We start from the raw sequence: 21,013 nt of genomic DNA on the forward strand, positions 1-21,013 counted from the left end.
TCAGTTGACTTAAGGGAAGCATCATAATGTATGTAGCTTGTGCCCAAGGGAGGGAGCAAATTGTTGGCTGGAGAATTTTGTTTTTAATTAAACAGGTAATGTATGCTTGTGTGCCGTCCTTTAAAGGAAAATGTATTCACCACAGAGGCATGAATCCTATTAGGCCCTCCCGTACATAAACAGTATGGGTGATTAGCACTGATTGCTGTACTATTAGAGACCTATGCGTGGAATAGCTTGATTGTAGCATGACTGGATCCTGAAAGAGCTCCCATATGCTTTGCCCTGAATTGTGGGGACTTGGTGGGGGCTGAATTTTACCTCGATTCACAAGTGCAGGTTTGCATATTTGTGGGTGGGGTAAGAATGCTTTCTTTGTATAGGATAAGGAAGGAGAAAAATCAGGGAGGTTTTTTTGTTTTGGTGACTCCAAAACAAAAGGGATGGTGATGGTGATGGTGATGGTGATGGTGATGGTGATGGTGATGGTGATGGTGATGGTGATGGTGATGGTGATGGTGATGGTGACTCCAAAAGCTTCTTTGGCAAAGCTGAGGTCCCTGCCCATGCAAGAAGTTACCTGGTGCTATCTCAGAGAATTCAGTCTGTTATAGATGAAGAGACACTACCTTCTGGATTTCCTGATTCCAACTACAGTTGTCTTGGTTCTCTCCTGAGCAAGAAAGTATTCTCACCAGGTCACAATTGAGGTGACCAAGTGGTCAAGATTTACTTTCAGCAGGAACAGTAGCATAAGCAAAGTATACCCCCTAGAGCGGACAGAGGACCTAACTGATGCAGATGTCTCTCTAATACATGAACTTGGGAGTTTCTGCCTAACATTTCTCCATCCTTGCTGATGCCTAAGGTGATCTGGGGATATTTCCCTTCTAGAATAATCAGGTTTATTAGAAGCCCAACCTACACTAAAGTATGTATTTCCTGTATGAATATATCTAAAGGTGAATTTATACATAATGTTGAAGAACTTACAGGGGGAAGAAGCATCAAGGCTCACCAATGCTTTTCACAGATGTGCTTCATGGTATGCTGTTCCCTTCTTCTAAGCTCTGCCCTTCTGCTTATCTAGTCAGCTTGACTATCCAGCTGTGAGCCCCTTTGTTCATTTTTCTTGGTGTTCCTAATGTCACCATTTTGACTCTTTTTTCCCCCATCTTTATTAACTTGAGTATTTCTTATTTACATTTCGATTGTTATTCCCCTTCCTGGTTTCCGGGCCAACATCCCTCCAACCCTTCCCCCTCCCCTTCTCTATGGGTGTAGTCATTTTAATCCTCACCTTAAGTCTTAACCAACTTGATTCTGTCTTGTTCTACCCAAATTGTTCACTCATAATATTAGTGTCTCATTCTGGAAGTCCTGGAAGGAGCTAGATGTGCAAAAGAAACTAAACACATCTGGGTTTTCCTCACTGCCTAGCCAAAGCCAAAAGATGTCTCTGACTGTGTCACCTCCCCTCCTGTGATGGGTGATACCTGCTATCAACACAACAGGATCTAGGTTCAGCCCAGGGATGATGGCAGCTCTGAGCATGGCTGCGAGTGAGACTGGATGAGGCTAATGGAAGTGAGAGTATTCACCCCAAATTTTAGCATCACTATTACACAGACTGGGGTCCCCAAGTTAATAAAAAGGAAAAACTGAGCCGAGCACCAGTATTTATGCTCTGTGTTTTCAAACTGTAGATGCCATGTGACCAGCTACTTCCTCTTCCTCTGCTGTGTTTTCCCCCGATGATACATGGTACATGGCACTACCTTAAACTGTGAGCCAAGGTAAAGGCTTCTTTTCTCAAGATCCCTTTGTTTGTGCTAGCAATGGAAATTCAATTAATAAATGCCCTCTTCCTCCCTCCATCACTCTCTCTTCTTTCCCTCCTTCCCGCCTTCCTTCTTACTAGTTCTCATTCTCTTTCTCTCCCATCTTTCCCTATCTTTCTGTGACAGTGTCTGTCTGTCTGTCTGTCTCTCTGTGTCTCTGTTTCTCTCTCCCTCTGTCTCTGTCTCTCTCTGTCTCTCTATCTCTGTCTCTCTCCCTCTGTCTCTCTCCCTCTGTCTCTCTCCCTCTGTCTCTCTCCCTCTGTCTCTCTCTTTCTCTCTCTCTCTCTCTCTGTGTGTGTGTGTGTGTGTGTGTGTGTGTGTGTGTTTGTCTCTCATTTCTGACTTTATAGAAGAGCTTTTTAATCAAAAGCTGTTGCTGACAAATTCAACAAACTGGAAACACTTGTCAGGCCCCTCCTTTCTTCTAGAGTTACTGAGTCAAGGTCCTGCCTCCAGCCTGCAGGCAACATTTGTTCTGTTTCTTTGGACGCAAACATGTAGTTTGACTCAAACATTGCATCCAAACTCAAATTCCCCTTACACTTTCCTCAAGGTTTCATTCTTACCCAAACAGCTCATCCTTACCTACTCCTCCCTCTCTGTTTGTGCCAGAATGTATTTCCCAACTCACTAGAAACATCATTTTCATACAAACAGATAATGAATGCCTGTCAGATACTTACGTAACTTTGTATGGAGGAAACGAGCAGGATGACAGATCCGAGTTGACAGAATAGGAGCTTCAATTTTTATAATCTATGGGGAAACAAAGGCTGAAGAAAGTCTTTAATAAAAGGAACCTTCTGTCCAATGATGCTGTAAGACTGTGTTATTTTCTTTACTAAGCAATACAAACAACACAAGAACAAAAGAAGAAAAAGGATAGGAAAGACATTTGCACCTTAATATGTCTACCTAAATTGTTCTTTAAGTTACAGGGCATGAAACATCAACTATAAAACTAAGAGACTAAGATCCTCCTCTTGCTAATGACATCCAAAGATCATACTAGTTTTGTTGTGTCGTTGTTGTTGTTGTTGTTTTGTTTTGTTTTGTTTGTAAGTTCTGAATGTATTCATTTTCTTTTGTATGTGTGTGTGTCTGTGTGTGTGTGTGTGTGTATGTGTGTGTGTTTTTTGTTGTTGCTGTTGCTGTTGTTATTGTTGTTATTTTGCTGGCTTAGTGGTTTGATTTTTTTGTTTTGTTTTGTTGTTGTTTCTGTTGTTTTGAGAAAAAGAAATGGCTAGCCTGGAACTCACAGAGATCAGTCTGCCTCTGGCTCCCAAGTGCCGAGCTTAAGGCATATACTACCCTCCTGGGCCCCTGCATACATTTTCTTGACCAAAACTCTACTGTGTGCTTTTGTTTTACCACTATCCAATCACTAGCAAATCTTGAGTTTGTTGTGAATTATAAACACAATCATTAAATTTTAAACCCAGGATATTGTGTTGGATAATCCAGATGGAATTGAGTCCATCAATTTTTCCTAAAAGTTGGTCTGGGACTTACATGGGAGAGAGAGAGAGAGAGAGAGAGAGAGAGAGAGAGAGAGAGAGAGAGAGAGAGCGCAAAAGTGTATATGATGGGAGTTTTGGAGATGTATTAGTCCATCCAAATGGTCCATCCTCTGACATCCTCTGAGCTTTACACTTCACCACTGAGGTAAGTCGGTCCTTCCTAACACAAAGATCAAAACATATCCTCTTCTGGGTTCATCTTTTTGGTAACACTGAATAATGTAGTCTTTCCCCCTTTGTGACACGAGCGTATTGTTCTGAGGATGGACAAGGCAGAACCAAGAGTTTTCCGAGAACTAGATCATCTCCAGGGTGGAAAATAAATTCTGCTGTTTCCATATTACTCAGCTGACATCATTTTGTCACTGATGTCCACATGCACTAACATGGGCATAATTAAAGAAATGTCCAATGGGTACCCTATTGCTGCAGGTAGTAGCAGCCTTTCCCGCCCCCCAAAGGCAAGAATTCTAAATGTCTTTATCTGCTAGTGGGCTCTTACTACCCAGCAAATATTCTCTGGATCTGAGTGTCAAAAGATATTTCAGCTGACCATAGGAAAAGAAGGCTGTGAATCCTGTCACATTTTTAGTTATCTGGGGTCTAGTTGTATGAGCTACAGAAGCCCCATAAGTTTGGGTAGTTTTATGACTCTCTTGAGTCTCTCTTCCCCTCAAGGAATTAATGTTTCAATTTGGACGAACAGCTATAGCTGAATGTCCCCCTATGTTTGTTGAGAGTCCCCCACTCCTTCTGTTAAAGCAAACATGCTCAATGCCAAGTTTGCCTCCTTTCCTCCTATTACATTTATCCAAATTACTTTGAGAAACATTTCATTCATTCTTTCACCTCCCTCCCTAGTGCTAAGCCCTCATTGACAGCAGACTTGAATTACATCTTCTTATTAATTTTTTCCCACAAATCTCATGATGATGACCCTTCAATACTGACACCATATGCCTGCACATCTTCCCATGATTTTACCAGAACCAGGAATATACCTTTCCAGTAACACTCACTGTCATGCTAAAAGCCTAAGACATATTCCTCAGTGATGCTAGCACCATCAAGTTAGTGACTGTGACTCATCTTTGGCCATCTTTCCTATATTATGAAGGTGATCTCCTTCTAGCCATACCTTTTAGTTGTCCCCATCTGGCTTATACAATGATTTCATCATTCTAATTTTAAGATTTATTTATTTTATGTATATGAGTATGCTGTAGCTGTCTTCAGACACACCAGAAGATGATTGTGAGCCACTACGTGGTTGCTGGGAATTGAACTCAGGACCTCTGGAAGAGCAGTGAGTGCTCTTAACCGCTGAGCCATCTCTCCAGCCCCATCATCCTAATTTTAATTGTCTACTGACATTGATTCTCAGAAAATTTACTCCCATGAAATTCTCTTTAGAGGCATCCTTAGCAAATGATGAACACTATGTAGTATCAGACTTGAACTTGTCCCAGAAATAATCCAACTAGGTTTCCTTTGACTACACCATACTGTCAAGACCCATTCCCCACTCTAAGCATCATTTTATGCAAGAGTCATGAGCCTTCTGGATTTCTCTACTGCTAAATGCTATGTACATTTTCCTGGTGTGAACCACAACTCCACCAGGTCATATTTGACAACCACATCTTTGAAGCTCACAATCTGTATCTTTTAGATTCCATGTGCAAAGACCTGACAGAAGCATGAAAATGAGAGGATTTATTTTGACTTGGGTCGTGCTTTCAGAATGATTTCAGTCTACTATGACTGGAAGACAAGGTGATAGGAGCATGATGCTGATGCCTGTTTCCATCCTGGAAGGCAAGAAGCCAAGTAAGCAGGTGTAAGCCATTACCCCTAGAGACCTTCTTCCACCATGCAGTCCACTTTCTAAATGGTATCTAATACAGGGGTTCTCAACCTTCCTAATACTACTATCCTTTAATACAGTTCCTCATGTTGTAGTGACCCTCAAGCATAATAATATATCATTGCTATTTCATAACTGTAATTTTGCTACTGTTCTGAATCACAACGTAAGAATCTGATATGCAGGATATCTAATATGCAAGCCCAAGGGGTTGTGACCTACAGGTTGAGAATTACTGCATTATAATCTTCAAAATAGTACCTCCAACTCAGGATTGAGCATTCAGGACATGAGCTGATAGCAAATACCTCAGATTTGGACCATAACAAAGGTATGATAGCTAGGAACTTTTAAAGGAATTCCAACAGCCAAAGGAGGGGCTGGAGGAAGGCATTGTCTTAAAAGTAGGAATGGAAAACTTTGCAAAGCCATTTGAGGGATTTCTGATTTAAGTTTAGTGAATCTCCAAGGGGTTGATACCCCTGAAGTGCATGGAAATCATCAAAGAACAAAATAAGAGATGAATATTTTGACAATTGAAAGGAATTTCCAGCAAGGAGGCTCAGTGGATAAAGGTGCTTACTGCCAAGCTTGATGAGTTTGATCCCTGGGACCCACATGGGGAAAGGAAAGAACTGAGTCAAGTTGTCCTCTAACCCTGTATATGCATGCTGCTGAATGCCTATGTAAATAAATACATAATACACAATAAAGGTAATAGAAATGGAGAAAATTCAAAGATCCTATACATAGTGGCTAAGAAGCAACAAGAATAAATGTATGCAAAACACCTAATTTGTATTGGGATTGTAAGCTCAGTCCATAACACAAGAATTTGGGGGATTAAAAAAAGCATTAAGTAAGAGAAGTCAAGAGTCCTTTTTTGTCATGCTCCGGTCACCTCTGAGGATCTTCCAAGACAATGACAATGGCGCTCAATACCCTAGCAATGCCATCTGTATCCAGGTGGTAAGAAAAGTCAATGAGGATGGCACACCTGATAGAGGACATCACTAGACCAGGCAGAAGGAATAGCATTTAAGCTCAAACTCATAAATACCCTCACGCACATTCCCCTTACTTACCAGATAAAGCCCCAGGCGCTGTGTAGAAGTGACCAAGAAACATATAGACAGACATGCGGCAGGCATTTAGGGTCCCTCATAAGCATGTCTTCATGGAGCTAGTGTGACTCTGAGAAATATGACCATAGCTGTGCAGCCTGCTCTCTAACAAAGCCTGCTTGTGGAAGGAAGCAAGGCAGGTGGGCCTGTCCAACCCACTTAGCCCAGGTGGGACACATAGCAGGCATGTCAAGGTTTCTTAATTAATCGTTCTTCCTGCCTTCTGCAAACTAAAGCTGTAATTTCCCAAGACAATCCAAGGTGACACAGGACCCTCTTATAAAGGCATTAATTAGGAACATCTTGTTCCCCATGGCAGGGGTGGAACGGATCCTTCTGACTGCAGTGTATATTTATTTAGAGCTATTACCACATAATATTTACAAGATACTTAACATGCATTAATTACCCTGTAAGAAACTCTATGGTTCTGATTGCATGGTTCTGTCACGACTATAAAATGCACCCCCCCACACACGTAGACACTTTTTTTTTATCACCTTGAGAGGAAAAAGAAGAAAAATTAAAATTAATTGCATGCCCATTAAATACTTCTTTTTAATAGAAAATGTGCAACTGATGTAAAAATGCAAGCCAGGAAATGCAGTGAATCAAGAGCAGATAGCACCCACTTCTAGACACACTCTACTGTTTTTATGAGCATGTTTTACAATCCATTCATTATGCTGTCTGTCCTTCTGAAAGCTGGTTATTATATTGCTCATACAAAGAAACATGTGAATGGCTGTGCAATAAGCCGTGAAAATCAGGACAAAACCGAACATTTCTGATGCTATTTGAATCTGTCTCCCTTAGATAACTGCCTTAAAAATTCTTAGGGGAGCATCTTCCCTTCTGACGCCCACTCAAAACCCCAGATAATGGAGGAAGAGTTTGTGTAGAGGATCACAATTCAAGATGGCTTCCATTAAGTTCTTTTCTTGTGGTGTGTGTATGTGTGTGTGTGTGTGTGTGTGTGTGTGTGTGAGATCTGTGTATTATATATATACACACTCATACAGGAGCACACACACATGCATGTACACAGGCCAGAGGAGGTTGTTACTCTTTGCCCCACTCTCTTAAGACAGGGTCTCTCACTGAGTCTGAACCCAGGCTGGCAGGCTGAAATTCTTATGATCCTCTTATTATTCCCCACACCCCACGATGCTGGGGTTACAGATACAGGTGTAACCATGCCTAGTTATTATGTGGGTGCTGTGGATGCAAGTTCTTACCCACTCATCTTCCCAGACCAATATTCTTGTATTCCAGCAAAGTTAATATGTCAGAATCTCACCTGTAGTTGTTGTTTTAAAATATAACATCTTGATTGGACATGGTAGTGAAGACATTTAATTTCAGCACTCAAGAGGCAGAAGAAGAATTCCTGCATTCAAGGCCAGCCTGGTTTATATAGTGAATATCTGGACAGCCAAGGCTACACAGTTTTAATTTAGAGAGGATAACTACATAACAATGTCCTCAGGAAAGAACGATGAAAGAGTCCATTTTCTACCCTAACCAAGTGGGGAACAAAAAAGCAAAAACAAACACACACCAGCTAATAGAAATGGAGCCTGACTAAACACCAAATCTACTACCTCCATTTCAGCCTTGAATGGTAACAAGATGATTTGTCATGGCATCTAGAATGCACTAAGATTTTTGATATCTATGGAGTGGTCAGCTGGTAACTTAATTCTCCCTGAGGCAGTGTTTTCTCTGGGAGCAAGATGATCGAGTAAGGAAATCAATGTTGTACAGATTGATCACTGTCACATCTCCCCCTTGCATACCACCCCTCAGCATAAGTCATTGTATGTTATCCAGGGTAACATAAGATCCAGGCTGCCTTTCAATGGTGGGAACACTCTCCCATCCAGTCTACCTTTCAACAGTGAGAGTACCCTCATTCACTGAGAAGTTTGATTTTATTTTCAGAAAAAAATTTAGCCTGAAATTGTCTCTGTAAATTCTACCCACTTGTTCTGATATTTGACTTCTGGGGCTATAGATAGTAGAGAAATATTCCTTTTTTTATATGAACATTTGTGTGTGTGTGTGTGTGTGTGTGTGTAGGTGTGTGTGTGTGTGTGTGTGTGTGTGTGTGTGTGTGTGTGTGTTGTAATAAAGACATGGTGGCCTAAAAGAGTTAAAATCTTCTTAGGTATGAAGTATGTCTTTACCTTGTACCAAGGTCATGTACCAAAATCATGTACCAGGCATCCCAGTTCATTTGGATATTTACCTATGGGTGAAGATGAAGTCCTATTTCCAGAGCAGACAAAGGTCTTGTCTTGGCAGTTCCCTCTGTCCATGTCTTTCTGAGAAGCCCTTTCAACCTGCCATTAGTATCTGTCTCCATTCAAGGATATAGAGAGCCTCAGGTCTCAGTTTTCTTTCTAGAGACAGTCATTATCTTGGAGCAGGTCCCAGTACATTTGCGCATTTCCTAATTACAGTTTTCAGTTGTATGATAAATGCAGGGAACCTCTTTTACAGAGCTTACAACCTGTGACAAGCAGGCAGTAAAAGTACAAAATGAACATCTTATTCTAAGAGGGGGATTACAGTGGAGAGGAGTAGTTGACACAAATACATGTTGGAAGTGATCCAGACAAGAGAAAAATTGAATACATTTCCTAGGTAATGCCCAAACATTACATGTGTTACACTGCTGAAACTGTGAGAATTATGTATTGAATTGTCTCTCACTTGCACAAAGAAATACCATAATGTAGTACTGACATCTCTTTGAGTTGCATTTCTTGGAGCATGAAATTGAGACTATTCATTCAGCAAACATACTTTGACATCTACTTTTCCCCCAGATACTATACTAGTCACCAAGGCTAGGGAAACTAAAGATACATGTCTAAAAGTATTAAAAAGGGACAAAGATACAAAACAATGACCATTGTGTGTTATGATCATCTAGATACTCAGGATTCTGCCAGAAACTCACACAAGGGGGAAAATTTAACTCTACCTGGTAAAGTTAAGGAAGCCATCACACAGTGATGATAATTGAGCTGGGTATAAAAAGGCAAATGCGATTTCCCAGAGCAAATATGTAAGAAAAATAATTTCTATGTGAAAAGAACAGCTAAGGCTGGTGGAGGGTCAAAAAAAGAGACAGAAAATTCAGTGAGAGTATTAATGCATTGTAACTAAAATGTAGAGGCATGTCAGACAGAGTGATTCAGGAAGCTGAGATTTTTGTCACCTCAGAAGGTGATGTTAAAGTGATGGTACTACATATAGCTGTGAAATATAGAATAAGCAAGCAAGAAATAGACTGTGGAGGGCTAGCAAGATGGCTCAACAGATAAAGGTGTTTGCCCTCAAGCTGACAACCTAGCTCAATTTCCATTACCTACATAATAGAAGGACAGAACTACCTGTGATCTGCATGTGTGTAAACACACATACACACTCACACACAGAGTACAAATAAATTAAAAATCTGTCCATATAATTGAACAAGGTAGATATTTTCATATGTGTGTGTATATGTATGTATGTATATATATATATATATATATATATATACATATATATATGCTATAAAGTCACAAGGATCTGATGAATAAGTTGAAAGGCAAAACAAGGAAATAAGAGAATCTAGAATATTGGGGTTCTTCTTTTGAGCAATTTGGTGGATTAAGTTATCATCAACTAAGATACATATGAGTTGTGAGATAATATAATATAATTATTGAATATGTTGGATTTCAGGTGCCTACAGAATATGCAGTTGAAATTTTTCAAGAAATTATTTCTGTAGTTCAAGTGAGAGGTTACTGATAGACTAAATCTAGAAACGTGAAAGTAAACAAAGTAGCCTAAAGGCATTGATGATCCAAACCAGGGAAATATCCATACAGAGGAGATGGTAGAAAGCATGAACCCAAGAAGTCAATATTCCAGGTATAGTTTAAGGGAAAACCAGATGGTGATGTTGGCAGGGAGGTGGAGGAATTCAGTATGAGAGCCAGTTCCTACAGCTCGACCAAGTTATGTGTATGACTGCTTTCCACGCCTTACCAAAATATACTTGATGGTGGTGGTAATTGTGGAATTGTGGTGGATATATTTTATAGTGTGCGCGCACACACACACACACACACACACACAGTACAGGTATGTAATTAAGATGACTATATGCTTGTAGAGGCCAGAGAAGGGTGTCACAGCTATGAACTACTCATTGAGGTTGCTGGTACCTGAACTCCAGTTCTCTAGAAGAACAGTGGGCACTGATCCATCTCGCCTGCCTCAGAAACCAAGCCTCTCTCTCCCTCCCTCCCTCCCTCCCTCTCTGTCTCTCTCTGTCTCTGTCTCTGTCTCTCCCCCCCTCTCTCTCAAAGAAAAAGAAAAAGAAAAAAGCTGTTAGATTCTTCTAATTATTGAAGCATCCCTGAAGTGTGGTAAGCACGAATCTTATCTTTGAAATGGATTGATGGAGTACAAAATCAAAGATGCTAATTTTAAAAAATTACTTGATACTTCAGTCATACATAAAAGCGGGAGTCTAATCTGTACAATGATTATCTCTAAGTTTTTGGGTCTTTATTGTCCTTAAGTAAAGGAAGATTGACAAGAGGTAGAATGATTGGCTACCCGATTGTCAGGCATTGTTAAACCAACAGTTGTGAAATGACAAAGCAGTCTACCAAGAATGGTTTTCTTCAACTTTTGATGAGATAATGGTTCTAATGAAGTCTTGTGTTTTTATATCTATGTATTTCCTTGAAATAATTTGGTAGACCATATATTATATATTACTTTTTGGCACATAATATTATTCTACAAAGGCTCCAAAGCAGGGCATGAAGAAAATATGTTTATTAAAACAATAAACTGGAATCAAGTATTCAAAAGAGATGCCATCCCTGTCACAGAAGGGATCTAGAAGTTTGCTCCTATGCTAGGTATTAACTTTTAGATGCTTGTGGTAGAGCAACAGAGTGAAAGGCAATCTCACAGAGACCTCATGGTATCAGTAAGATTCCCGGCAAGAATAGTGACTGTCATTCACACTGAGTAATTCTGGTCTTAACTAAGAGGAGTATTAAGATGACTGTAATTGTCTAACATGAAGTTTGTCACAAGTTTTTAATAATGGGATCGTGTGTGTGTGTGTGTGTGTGTGTGTGTGTGTGTGTGTATGTGCATGTATGTGAGTGTATATATGTGTCTGCATGTGTATTCATGCCTGCAATGGCTGGAGTTAACAAGTTTCCTTGTGAGTACTGGGATTCTAACCCAGGCCTTCTGGAAAAGGAGCAAGAACTCTTAATGGTCAATCCATCTCTTCCCTCAAGGCTCAAAGATCTATTTGGAAGAGGAAGTGGAAATATTGTAAGATCCAAAAGTGATGGAAGATTCAAAGGAAACAGTATCTCTCAGACATAACAGGGCTGATGCACATATGAACTCACAGAGATTGTAGCAACCTGCAGAAGATCTGCTCAGATTCAAGCCGGAGAAAATTCTAGCACCAAGAAGGAAAAGTAGGCACAAAGTCCTACCCCCTAACCAGGAAGCTATATGCAATTGATAGCTGTCAGGAGAGAAAAAAAAATCAGTAGAGATATATGGTACATCAACCACACTCCAGGATGGGCTTCCTGCTCAGGAGTGATTGCCCAGCACCAACATGGATTCTAGTGTATGTGTGTGCACGCACACGCGTGTGCATGTGTGTTTGCATGTGTGTGCGTGTGTGTGCATGTGCTCACGTGTGGTCATTGTTATGGTTTGGTGATTTTTTTTCTCTTTAGAACATGAAGCTGGTTGGATAGGATCTGGGAGGACTTGAAAGAAGAGAAAGAACAAATGAATGATCAAAATGTATTACATAGGAAAATTCAAATAGTTAAATGTATAATAAGAGGGGAACATTCAAGAGATGAGACTATGCATGCTGCTTTATTTGTATGCAGCTGATTGACCCCACAATGATGTTTCCCCTAAGACAGATATACTCTATCCAGAAGCCCATGTGTAAACTCCAACTAGACCTAACAATTTTTAGCAATTCTTCCTTTTCATATGATATTATTTTTAAATGTTATTTAATTGTCATTCTCTATATCCATACTGAGCATATACATTATGTATATGTGTGTACATGTGTGTGCATGTGTATGTATACATATGTGTCCATGTGTGTGCACTGTGTGTAGGGGGATCTTCGTGCACTTGAGTATGCATACATGTAGAGGTCACAGTCAACTCACAATTATATAACTACTAAGTAGACCAGGTGGCTGTCACCTGAGCCCCAGGGGTCTTCCTGCTGTCATCTCTACAGCACTAGATTACAAGTCCATTATTACCACTGCTGGCTTCTTTTGTTAACACGTATTTCAGGGATTGAACAAAGGACCTTGTACTTGTACAGCACACAAGCTCTCTCTTTGTCCAGCTCGCTACATTGTTAATCACGCTTGCTCTTTTTTTCCTGGTAAAGCAGCTTCCAAGTATCTACAAGTGGAATACAACTGTACCAAGAATGTTTACAGAAAGAACATTAGCATTGCAGGGTGGGAAACCTTACACTACAAAAGAGCAGTCTGGGTTATGGACCGGACATTGCCCCAACTGATCTATTCTTCTGAGAGGCCACTTCATTTCCAAAAAGCTCCTACTTCCTCTGCTTCTTACTATTAGTAAACAAACGACCTGTCTCAACGTTCCAGTTCTTTAGATGCTTTCTGTCACAGAGGCTTCGCTTTCGGGCAACAGATGTTGGTTTGAGGGAAGCTGGAGAAATGGCTCAGCAGTGAGGTAAGTGGACTGCTCTTGAACAGGACCTGACGTCAGTTCCCAGCACCCAAATGAAGCTGCTCACAGCTAGCCATGACTCCAGTTATGGGAAATCTGATCCTCTCTCCAACCCTCTCTGTGTGTTTGTAATCACACAGGCACATGTCACACACACACACACACACACACACACACACACACAACACACACACGTGCATGTAAATGAAAAGACAAATGTCAAAAAATAAATCTAAAATTAAAAAGTGGATTTATGATTTAGTCCACCAAAGGGTGTGAAAAAGCTCAAGGGATCTAAATTACTGCTTCCTTGAAAATTATTCCGTTTGGGTGAACTCAGATGAAATGAGGCAAAAGCTAGCTCTTGGAGAAGCAATCCCTGGTGAGGCAAAACTGCTCATCGGGAGACTTGAGCTTGATAAATCTTCTGACACCATGGAAACCAGCCTTCCACATAGCTGCAATTGGCCCCATCCCCAGGCAGAAAGACATAACCATGCTCCTGGCCTATATCCTGGGCCATGATACATTTCATTTTCCAGCCTCCTAGAACAGCTTTATATTAGCCTTCTCCAAGGGCAGAGATGACACTACCCAAAATTCAAGTTCAAGGCTATGTTAGATTTTCACATTGCACCAAACAATCAAGGGTTCTTTAAGGCTCTCCTAAGATGACAGGCTGTCCGTAGGGGGTGTGATAGCTCATATTCTGTCAAGCTGACAGGATTCAGAATCACCTGGAGACATGCTTCTAGGTGTATATGTCAGGGTGTCTCTAGAGATGTTTAAGTGGGAATGTACGGTTCATAAATTTAATGTGGGAGACACAATACCATGTGCTTAGGCCCCAGGAAGAATAAAAAGAAGGAAGTAAGTTTAGGAGCCAGTCAGATGGCTCTGTGGGTATAGGTAATTGCTCAAAGCAATAACAGCCTGGGTCTTGAGAATTCACATGGTAGAAAGAGAGAACCAGTTTCTGCAGTTTGTCTTCTGATCTCCACCTCCATACACGCAAACAAAATATATAACTATTTAAAATTAAAAGCAGAAAGCAAGGAAGATGAGAGCCAGCATTCACCTGTTTCATTTTGTTTCATTAGTATTTTTTTCCTATTTTAGCAGGGTCTTACTTTGTAGCTGTGGCTATCCTGGAATGTACTCTGTAGACTAGGTTGGCTCCAAACCCACAGAGGTTTGCCTCTGCCTTCTGAGCTGGGATTAAAGGCATGCAACACTATGCTTGGCTTGTTTCACCTCTGTTTCTTAACTGTGGATGCAAAACACCCTCCTGCCTTATATTCCTGCCCTAGTGACGTCTGTACCATAATAGACTGTACCCTTGAGTTGAGAGATTAAAATAAACCCTTCTTTCATTAACATGATTCTTGTCAGAAGGTTGTTCATAGCCGAGAGAAAATCAACTAAAATACAGTGATAATAACTCTCTTTTCTTGGGACTTTAAACACCATGCAATGGTGGTATGTTAGATATGACATATCATTTAAATCCACAGTAAAAATGATAATGTGCAACGTAATACACACACACATATGTTCATATATGCATGCATGTGGGTACCTCAAAATGACATGATGAAAAACCCTTATTTAGTGTAATTCATTTAGCATAATAAAGAAAAATAAATCTATCCTCTCTCCTCTCTCCTCTCTCTCTCTGTGTGTGTGTGTGTGTGTGTGTGTGTGTGTGTGTGTGTGTGTGTTATGCTACTTCAGTCTCTCTAGAAAACCCTAATACAGTAAAAACTTTGAACAAGATTGTATTTCAAACACTTCTAGTGAGGTTCTTGACATCTCAGTAGTATTTGTCAAAGATCTGTGACGTTCTCAGAAGGAGTAAGAGACGTAGCCTAAGGAATTCCCAGTGAGGATGATTTCTGAATGAGGTGGAATATCGCAAGAAAAGGCACGACAAGAAGTGATCAAGGAACAGGTTTCAAGGCGATTCTAGATGGTTTAGGTAGCAGTCAGTGCTTTGTAGAGCACTGGGTAAAAAGGCAGTTTCCATGAGATTAGCTACTCCTGTGTGGGATGACCTCTCTATCAGCATTGTTCTGCTCAACCTCGACTCCGAGGTGACCACAGGTTCAGGATAATGACTGGAGACTTTTGGGCATCTCTGAATTCAGAAATAAGATATTTTTTTTAAAAAAAATAGCACAGGAAGACACCTCATCATTAGCCCAGAAACCTCCCTTCTAGGCTTACTGAACTTTTGTGAGAAAGGCCTTTAGCCTTAAAGGAGGATGGGCGAGGCTATGCAGACACTCTTGGACTGATTAACACTCTGAGCTGTGGAAGTAATCAGGTAGCTGACCCAGAGCAAAGAACATGGAGAATGAAGACAGAGGTGCCCGGCTTCATTTTGTTGCTCGTGACCTTGTGGTTCCAAGTAAGAAATCAATGACTTTAAGTAAAAGCTGTTTCTAAATGCCTGGAAGAACCCCTGGAGATCTCAAATTTTAGTCAAGCAAACCACATACCTGGAGGAACTGAAGGAAAATAAGACAGCTGTGTGATTCAGTGCATGTGTGTGTGTGTGTGTGTGTGTGTGTGTGTGTGTGTGTGTGTGTACCTAAACATACATGTGCATGAGCATATAGAAGCTAGAGGAGGATATTAGGTCTTCATTTATCACTCTCCACCTTATTTTTAAGACGTGTTCTCTCAATGAAATTGGAACTCATTATCCTCCTATGCTGGCTGGGCATTGAGCTCCTGGGATTGGCCTATCCCTACTCCCCATCCCCCTATTGCTGGAGTTTCAGTACTTTGTGGCTATGTGTAGCTTCTTATGTAAGAAGCTGAAATTTGAATTGAGGTTGCTAGGCTTATGCAGCTCTTAATACTTTAATTGGATGTTTTCCTACCTACCAAGAAGATAGGTCATGAGTATTTGGTAAAAAATGAAGCTTTAATCTCCAGCATATGCTCAGACGATTACCCATTTATTATTATTTACCCCACTCATGCATAACAACTATGACAAAATAGAGAAGCATAAAAGAGTTCATCATTCATGTCAACACAAAAACACAGTTCTCCCCTAAAGGGGGTCAAAAGAGAGTTTATTCTGCAGCCAAGCACGAATAACTATGGCCAAGGCGTGCATATTTCAGTCACCCGAAATTCCATCTTCAATGTGGTCAAGGTTTCATCATGTGTTTATGCTGACAAAGTAAAGAAAGGCCTAAAGCAAGATATTTTTAATGCACATGGGTGGGGACATAAAGTGGATGGGTTCCAGAATACCTGGGGAATCTTCGCTATAGGCCTCAGCTGCTCTGTGATGGCACTCACTGACTCTTGGTTGGAGGAAGCTATATATTCCAAGGCATTTATCCAGTTGTCATGAACACGTTAGCTCAGATATAGAGGAACATAGTAAGTGACTGCTATTAAGCGTGAAGATGTCCCAAGACAACCTGGTTCTAGGCTTGCAACATGCCAATCTCTACACAATTACTGAAATCCTGATCATCCTGTTCCAGGGAGGTGTATTTCTTATAGGAATCGTGGGTTTTTCTAAGTTCTCTGTTTGCATGATCTCATTACATCCTTACAACCCTCCACAATCATTTCCCCCATTTAACAGGTAAGGGAACTGAAGCTGGGGAAGGTTAAGTAAACAGGGTCCCACAAAACTGTAGTTTAAACTGTAGTTTAAAACCCATGCTCTTCATTACTTCTCCAGCTGCTGTCATTCAGTGAAAATTTCTGGCTGGATATGGGCAGGTGTGCAATACATATGAGGCTGCACGTACTTTCACACAGCTGCACATCATGGTAGCTTAGGGCTATGTCATCAGTACTGGCCAATGAATTGTAAAGAGAGGCAATATATGCCATGCCTGGGTCAGGCATTTAATTGCTGATACAAGACCTAGATCCAGAACTTTCTTTTTCCTCAGGCACAATGATTAAGTATTATTGCGAATGATGATGCTCAGTAAAACCTGGGGCTCCACATGAGCATGCTACCATTGTCATTTGACAATCTATGATGGATACATAGCGTGTGTAAAGACTAGACAGCTGTGATTTGGGCTCATGGACTAGTAGAACTGTAACCATCTCGGCACCAGTGAAGATATTCTCATGAAAGATACTTGCATTTATCCACAGGCTGTCAAACCATCGAAACAAAATGGCAGCCAGAGGCAGACTTGTCTCTAAGGAAGAGAAAAGACATGAGACAATGGTGGGTCAGTTATGGTTGAGACCATATTGGTGTTCAAGACCACAGTGATGAGTAGGTCCATGTTGATGTGTAGGACCACAGAGATGAACAGGACCACAGTGGTGAGCTGGACCACAGAGATGAACAGGACCATGTTGATGGGCAGGATCACAGTAAGGAACAGGACCACAGTGATATGCAGGACCACATCTTGATCAGGACATGCATACCTCTTGCCTGATACTTAAACCTAAGTTTTATACCAGCCTCTCAAATATGAAGCCAAGGGGGACATTACTAAGACTTTGTTTCTTTTTCCAAAGCAGGTCTTTGAAATAACTCTTTTTCTCTGCCTTTCACTATTGTCTCTTCAGGCAGACTACAGAGGTCAGGTGCCTTAGCGTAAGTGCCTGGCAGTGCAACCAGGGCTCTGACTCTGAAATCACAACTCCAGCGAAAGCCTGGGTAAGTCTAACTAACTGTATCATCTCCTTGATCTTAAGTCTTATCACCTGTAAAAGAGGCTCATAATGACAACTTACAGAGACTAGCAAAGCATTTGAAGTAACATGTAAAATGTCTAGCTCAGTGTTTGCTCTACAGTCAGACATAAAGTCATGACAATGTCTACATCACACATCTAGATGATCCGGTGTGCTCAGCAGAAGAAAGACCGAGTGGCCCCAGTTACTCTGTAAGGGGCTGTGACGTTCACCCCAGCAGGACTTCTCCACTGGTGACATCTGCCTGGCCCTGTATTAGTACAATTCTTTCACTAACAAAAGAAGGCCTTGGAGTGTGAGATTCAAGGGGACACTGAGGTGGACTGTGCTTGGGGGTAAGAAGTTGAATAGAAGAGTTACCCTGCAGACAGCCACCTGGCAGGAGCTCTCAGTAAAGTGGGCACCCCTCTTTTTAGACATCAGAGAAGGGAAGGCTTCATAGCACAAGCCCACAGCTAGGCTTGCCTCATTCCCAGGCAGCAGGAGGGGGTGGAATTCCAGAGAAAATGTGTGTGACTCAGAAGATGTACGAGAAGACGGACAAATTACCCATTAAATGGGTGAGAGAGGATGTGTGACCACTCTGAGGTGCCAGGGAGTCTGGCAACCTGAGGTCTGTCATTCTCCTGAAACTTGGACGCACAAGGAGTCTATTTACAGACTTCTAAACAGGTCCTGGATAGAGGAGCTTGATGTTTCCTCAAGGTAGGGAGGCTTCCACAAGTAGTCTCAGCAGCAGGCTGGCCTGGGTTCTAACAACACAGTTCTGAGCTGATCAACTTCTTAAGGGTTCGACTTAGAAAGGTTCATTGGGCCCATGTATTTACTGGAGACTAAGGAGCATTTGGTTGGCCTGCATGGTAAAAGTGAAAGGGTTGAGTTAAACTACTCACCTCATGGCTTGGAAAAGAAAGCGTGTGAGATCAAGTGGGGAAGTCTCAAAATCTTCCAAGAGTACACTCTCCACTATCCTAAGGGTTGCTCATTAAACCCCCCTCTTAAAGGCTTTTACTCCCAAGTAGCACTAACCTGGGACCGAAACCTTTAACACATGAATCATTGAGGCCACTTAAATTCCAAATTGCTGCTGACACTTGTAGGATTTTCTTCTGAATACATTTATTGATTTACTGACTTTCTTCCTTTCTTTCTTACTGTCATAGATTGTATACGCTCGGCCCAGCAAGTAGCACTTGTTGGAGGTGTTGGCCTTGTTGAAATAGGTGTTTTGCTGTGTGTGGGGGCTTCAATATCCTCATGATAGCTGCCCGGAAGCCAGTATTCTGCTAGCAGCCTTCAGATGAAGATGTAGAACTCTCAGGCCCTCCTGCACCATGCCTGCCTGGATGCTGCCATGTTCTCACCTTGATGACAATGGTCTGAACCTGTAAGCCAACTCCAGTTAAATGGTGTCTAAGAGTTGCATTGGTCATGGTCTGTTCACAGCAGTAAAACCCTAACTAAGGCACTAATTCATTGCATGCAATAGAGAGTCAGAAGTCAGAGGACAGCCTCTAGGAATCAGTTCTCTTCTATATCAATCCTGGGGACTGAACTCAGGTCATCATGACTGACAACAGATACATTTGTCCCCAAACAATCTACCATCCTTCCTGTCAGATTCTAACAGAATGAGTCTGATTATTGCAATCAAGTTTTCTTAAAAATGTTCCAATTGTGACCTCTAGACTCCTAAGAAACTTGTGTAGAACTCCGAGTATATAGATTTATAAAATACATATAAAAATTGTCCATTGACTTATCATAACCGTAAAGAGTGTATTTTAAAATGATTCTTTGACCTGTATGTCATTTTATCATTCACTAGAGATCTTTAAAAACTGATTTGCATGTTCATGACCTGTTGTGCTTTTTTTATGGTTACATGAAGGGTCAAACATTGGCTAATTGATACCACAGGACTTGGAACATCTTCAAAGTTTTTCAGAGCTGGTCCATATTTTGATTTATACTTTTTGATGCTGAGAAATCTATTTCATCTAAACATGTTTGGGGCAACTTCAGAAACTGTTGAAAATTCTGTCCCAACGCTAAATCAAATTCACTGAGTGATTCTTTTATGAAGTGGAAGTGGAAGGACTAAAAAAAGCACCATCCCACGATAACACCATCTACTCTCTGGCCCTGGTGGTCCCATTACTGCCCATCTCACAGCTCTCTTGTGCAGATTCTGCTCACATTCCCAGCCATCTGCCCCTCTGTGGTTAGCAGTCACAAACCCCTGTAACCCAGTAAAATCAAAATTCTAGAGGCTTGTAATTTATCCATAAGATTTATATCAGTAAATTCTCACCCCACAAAACATCTGCACAATAAATTGAGTCAGTTGATATTGATATAAACTGCCTACCTAGATAAGACAAATTGTTCTGTAATTATCCACCCCTTATAAGATATTCATAGCTACCTGTGGCAATTTAAGCCACACAGAATCTGTATTGTATTTCTTTTCCTCCATCTTCCTTCCTTCCTTCCCCCCTCCTATCTCTTCCACCTCTTAAAAACTTTCTGCCCACCCTCCTTTTCTACTGTCCAACCACAAGCTCTAGCCTTATCTTTCACCTGCCCACATCTGCTTACAGATAGCAATCTATAGAAGTTCATGTCAATAACTTTTTTTCCGTATGCCTTCTCTCATTAATGTGGGCATGTTTGCCTCTACGTTAAAAGAGCATAGTTGTTGGGGGGAAGGGGAGACTACAGTTCTCTGTTTCCACCATGTTGGTCCCAAGGATCAAACTCAGATTATCAGGCTTGGTGGCCAGTCCCTTACTTTATGGTTTAGTCCTCTCACTGGCCATAGCAGCAATTTTGACATCAAACATTCAAACACTATTTGATACATCCCTGCTGAGGAATCAAAGTTGAAAAATATTAATATATTTGCTTTCTGGAATCAACTATTTTGTTTCTATAAGAAAAATGTACATGTATAATAATTTATAATATACGTCTTGAATCTCAGACAAGGCATTTCAGGCAGCTTTTGTCAGCATTGTATGTGTGGTATGATGGTGTATAGTGTTTAATGTATTGCTCAATTATGTGTACCAAACCAAGGCAGCAGTTACACCACACAGTATGACACATTGACACATTAGATTCATTTTTGTATTTGATGTTTAATAATCTTCGGTCATTATT

At 40.9% G+C, this 21,013-nt stretch overlaps 1 protein-coding gene across 1 annotated transcript in view; it reads left to right on the forward strand.

Moving 5' to 3' along the window:
• Positions 1-19,703, forward strand: part of LOC148002294 (uncharacterized) — a 148,947-nt gene extending 129,244 nt beyond the window's left edge. The window contains exons 3-4 of the mRNA XM_087579577.1: positions 17,720-17,810; positions 19,012-19,703. Coding sequence (XP_087435703.1) covers positions 17,720-17,810; positions 19,012-19,038 — 118 coding nt within the window. The 3' untranslated portion in view covers positions 19,039-19,703. The remainder of the gene's footprint in view (positions 1-17,719; positions 17,811-19,011) is intronic.
• Positions 19,704-21,013: the final 1,310 nt, after the last annotated feature.

The sequence above is a fragment of the Rattus norvegicus genome, chromosome 12 (genome assembly GCF_021556685.1).
Source record: "Rattus norvegicus strain SHRSP/BbbUtx chromosome 12, alternate assembly SHRSP_T2T, whole genome shotgun sequence".
Lineage (NCBI taxonomy): Eukaryota > Metazoa > Chordata > Mammalia > Rodentia > Muridae > Rattus > Rattus norvegicus.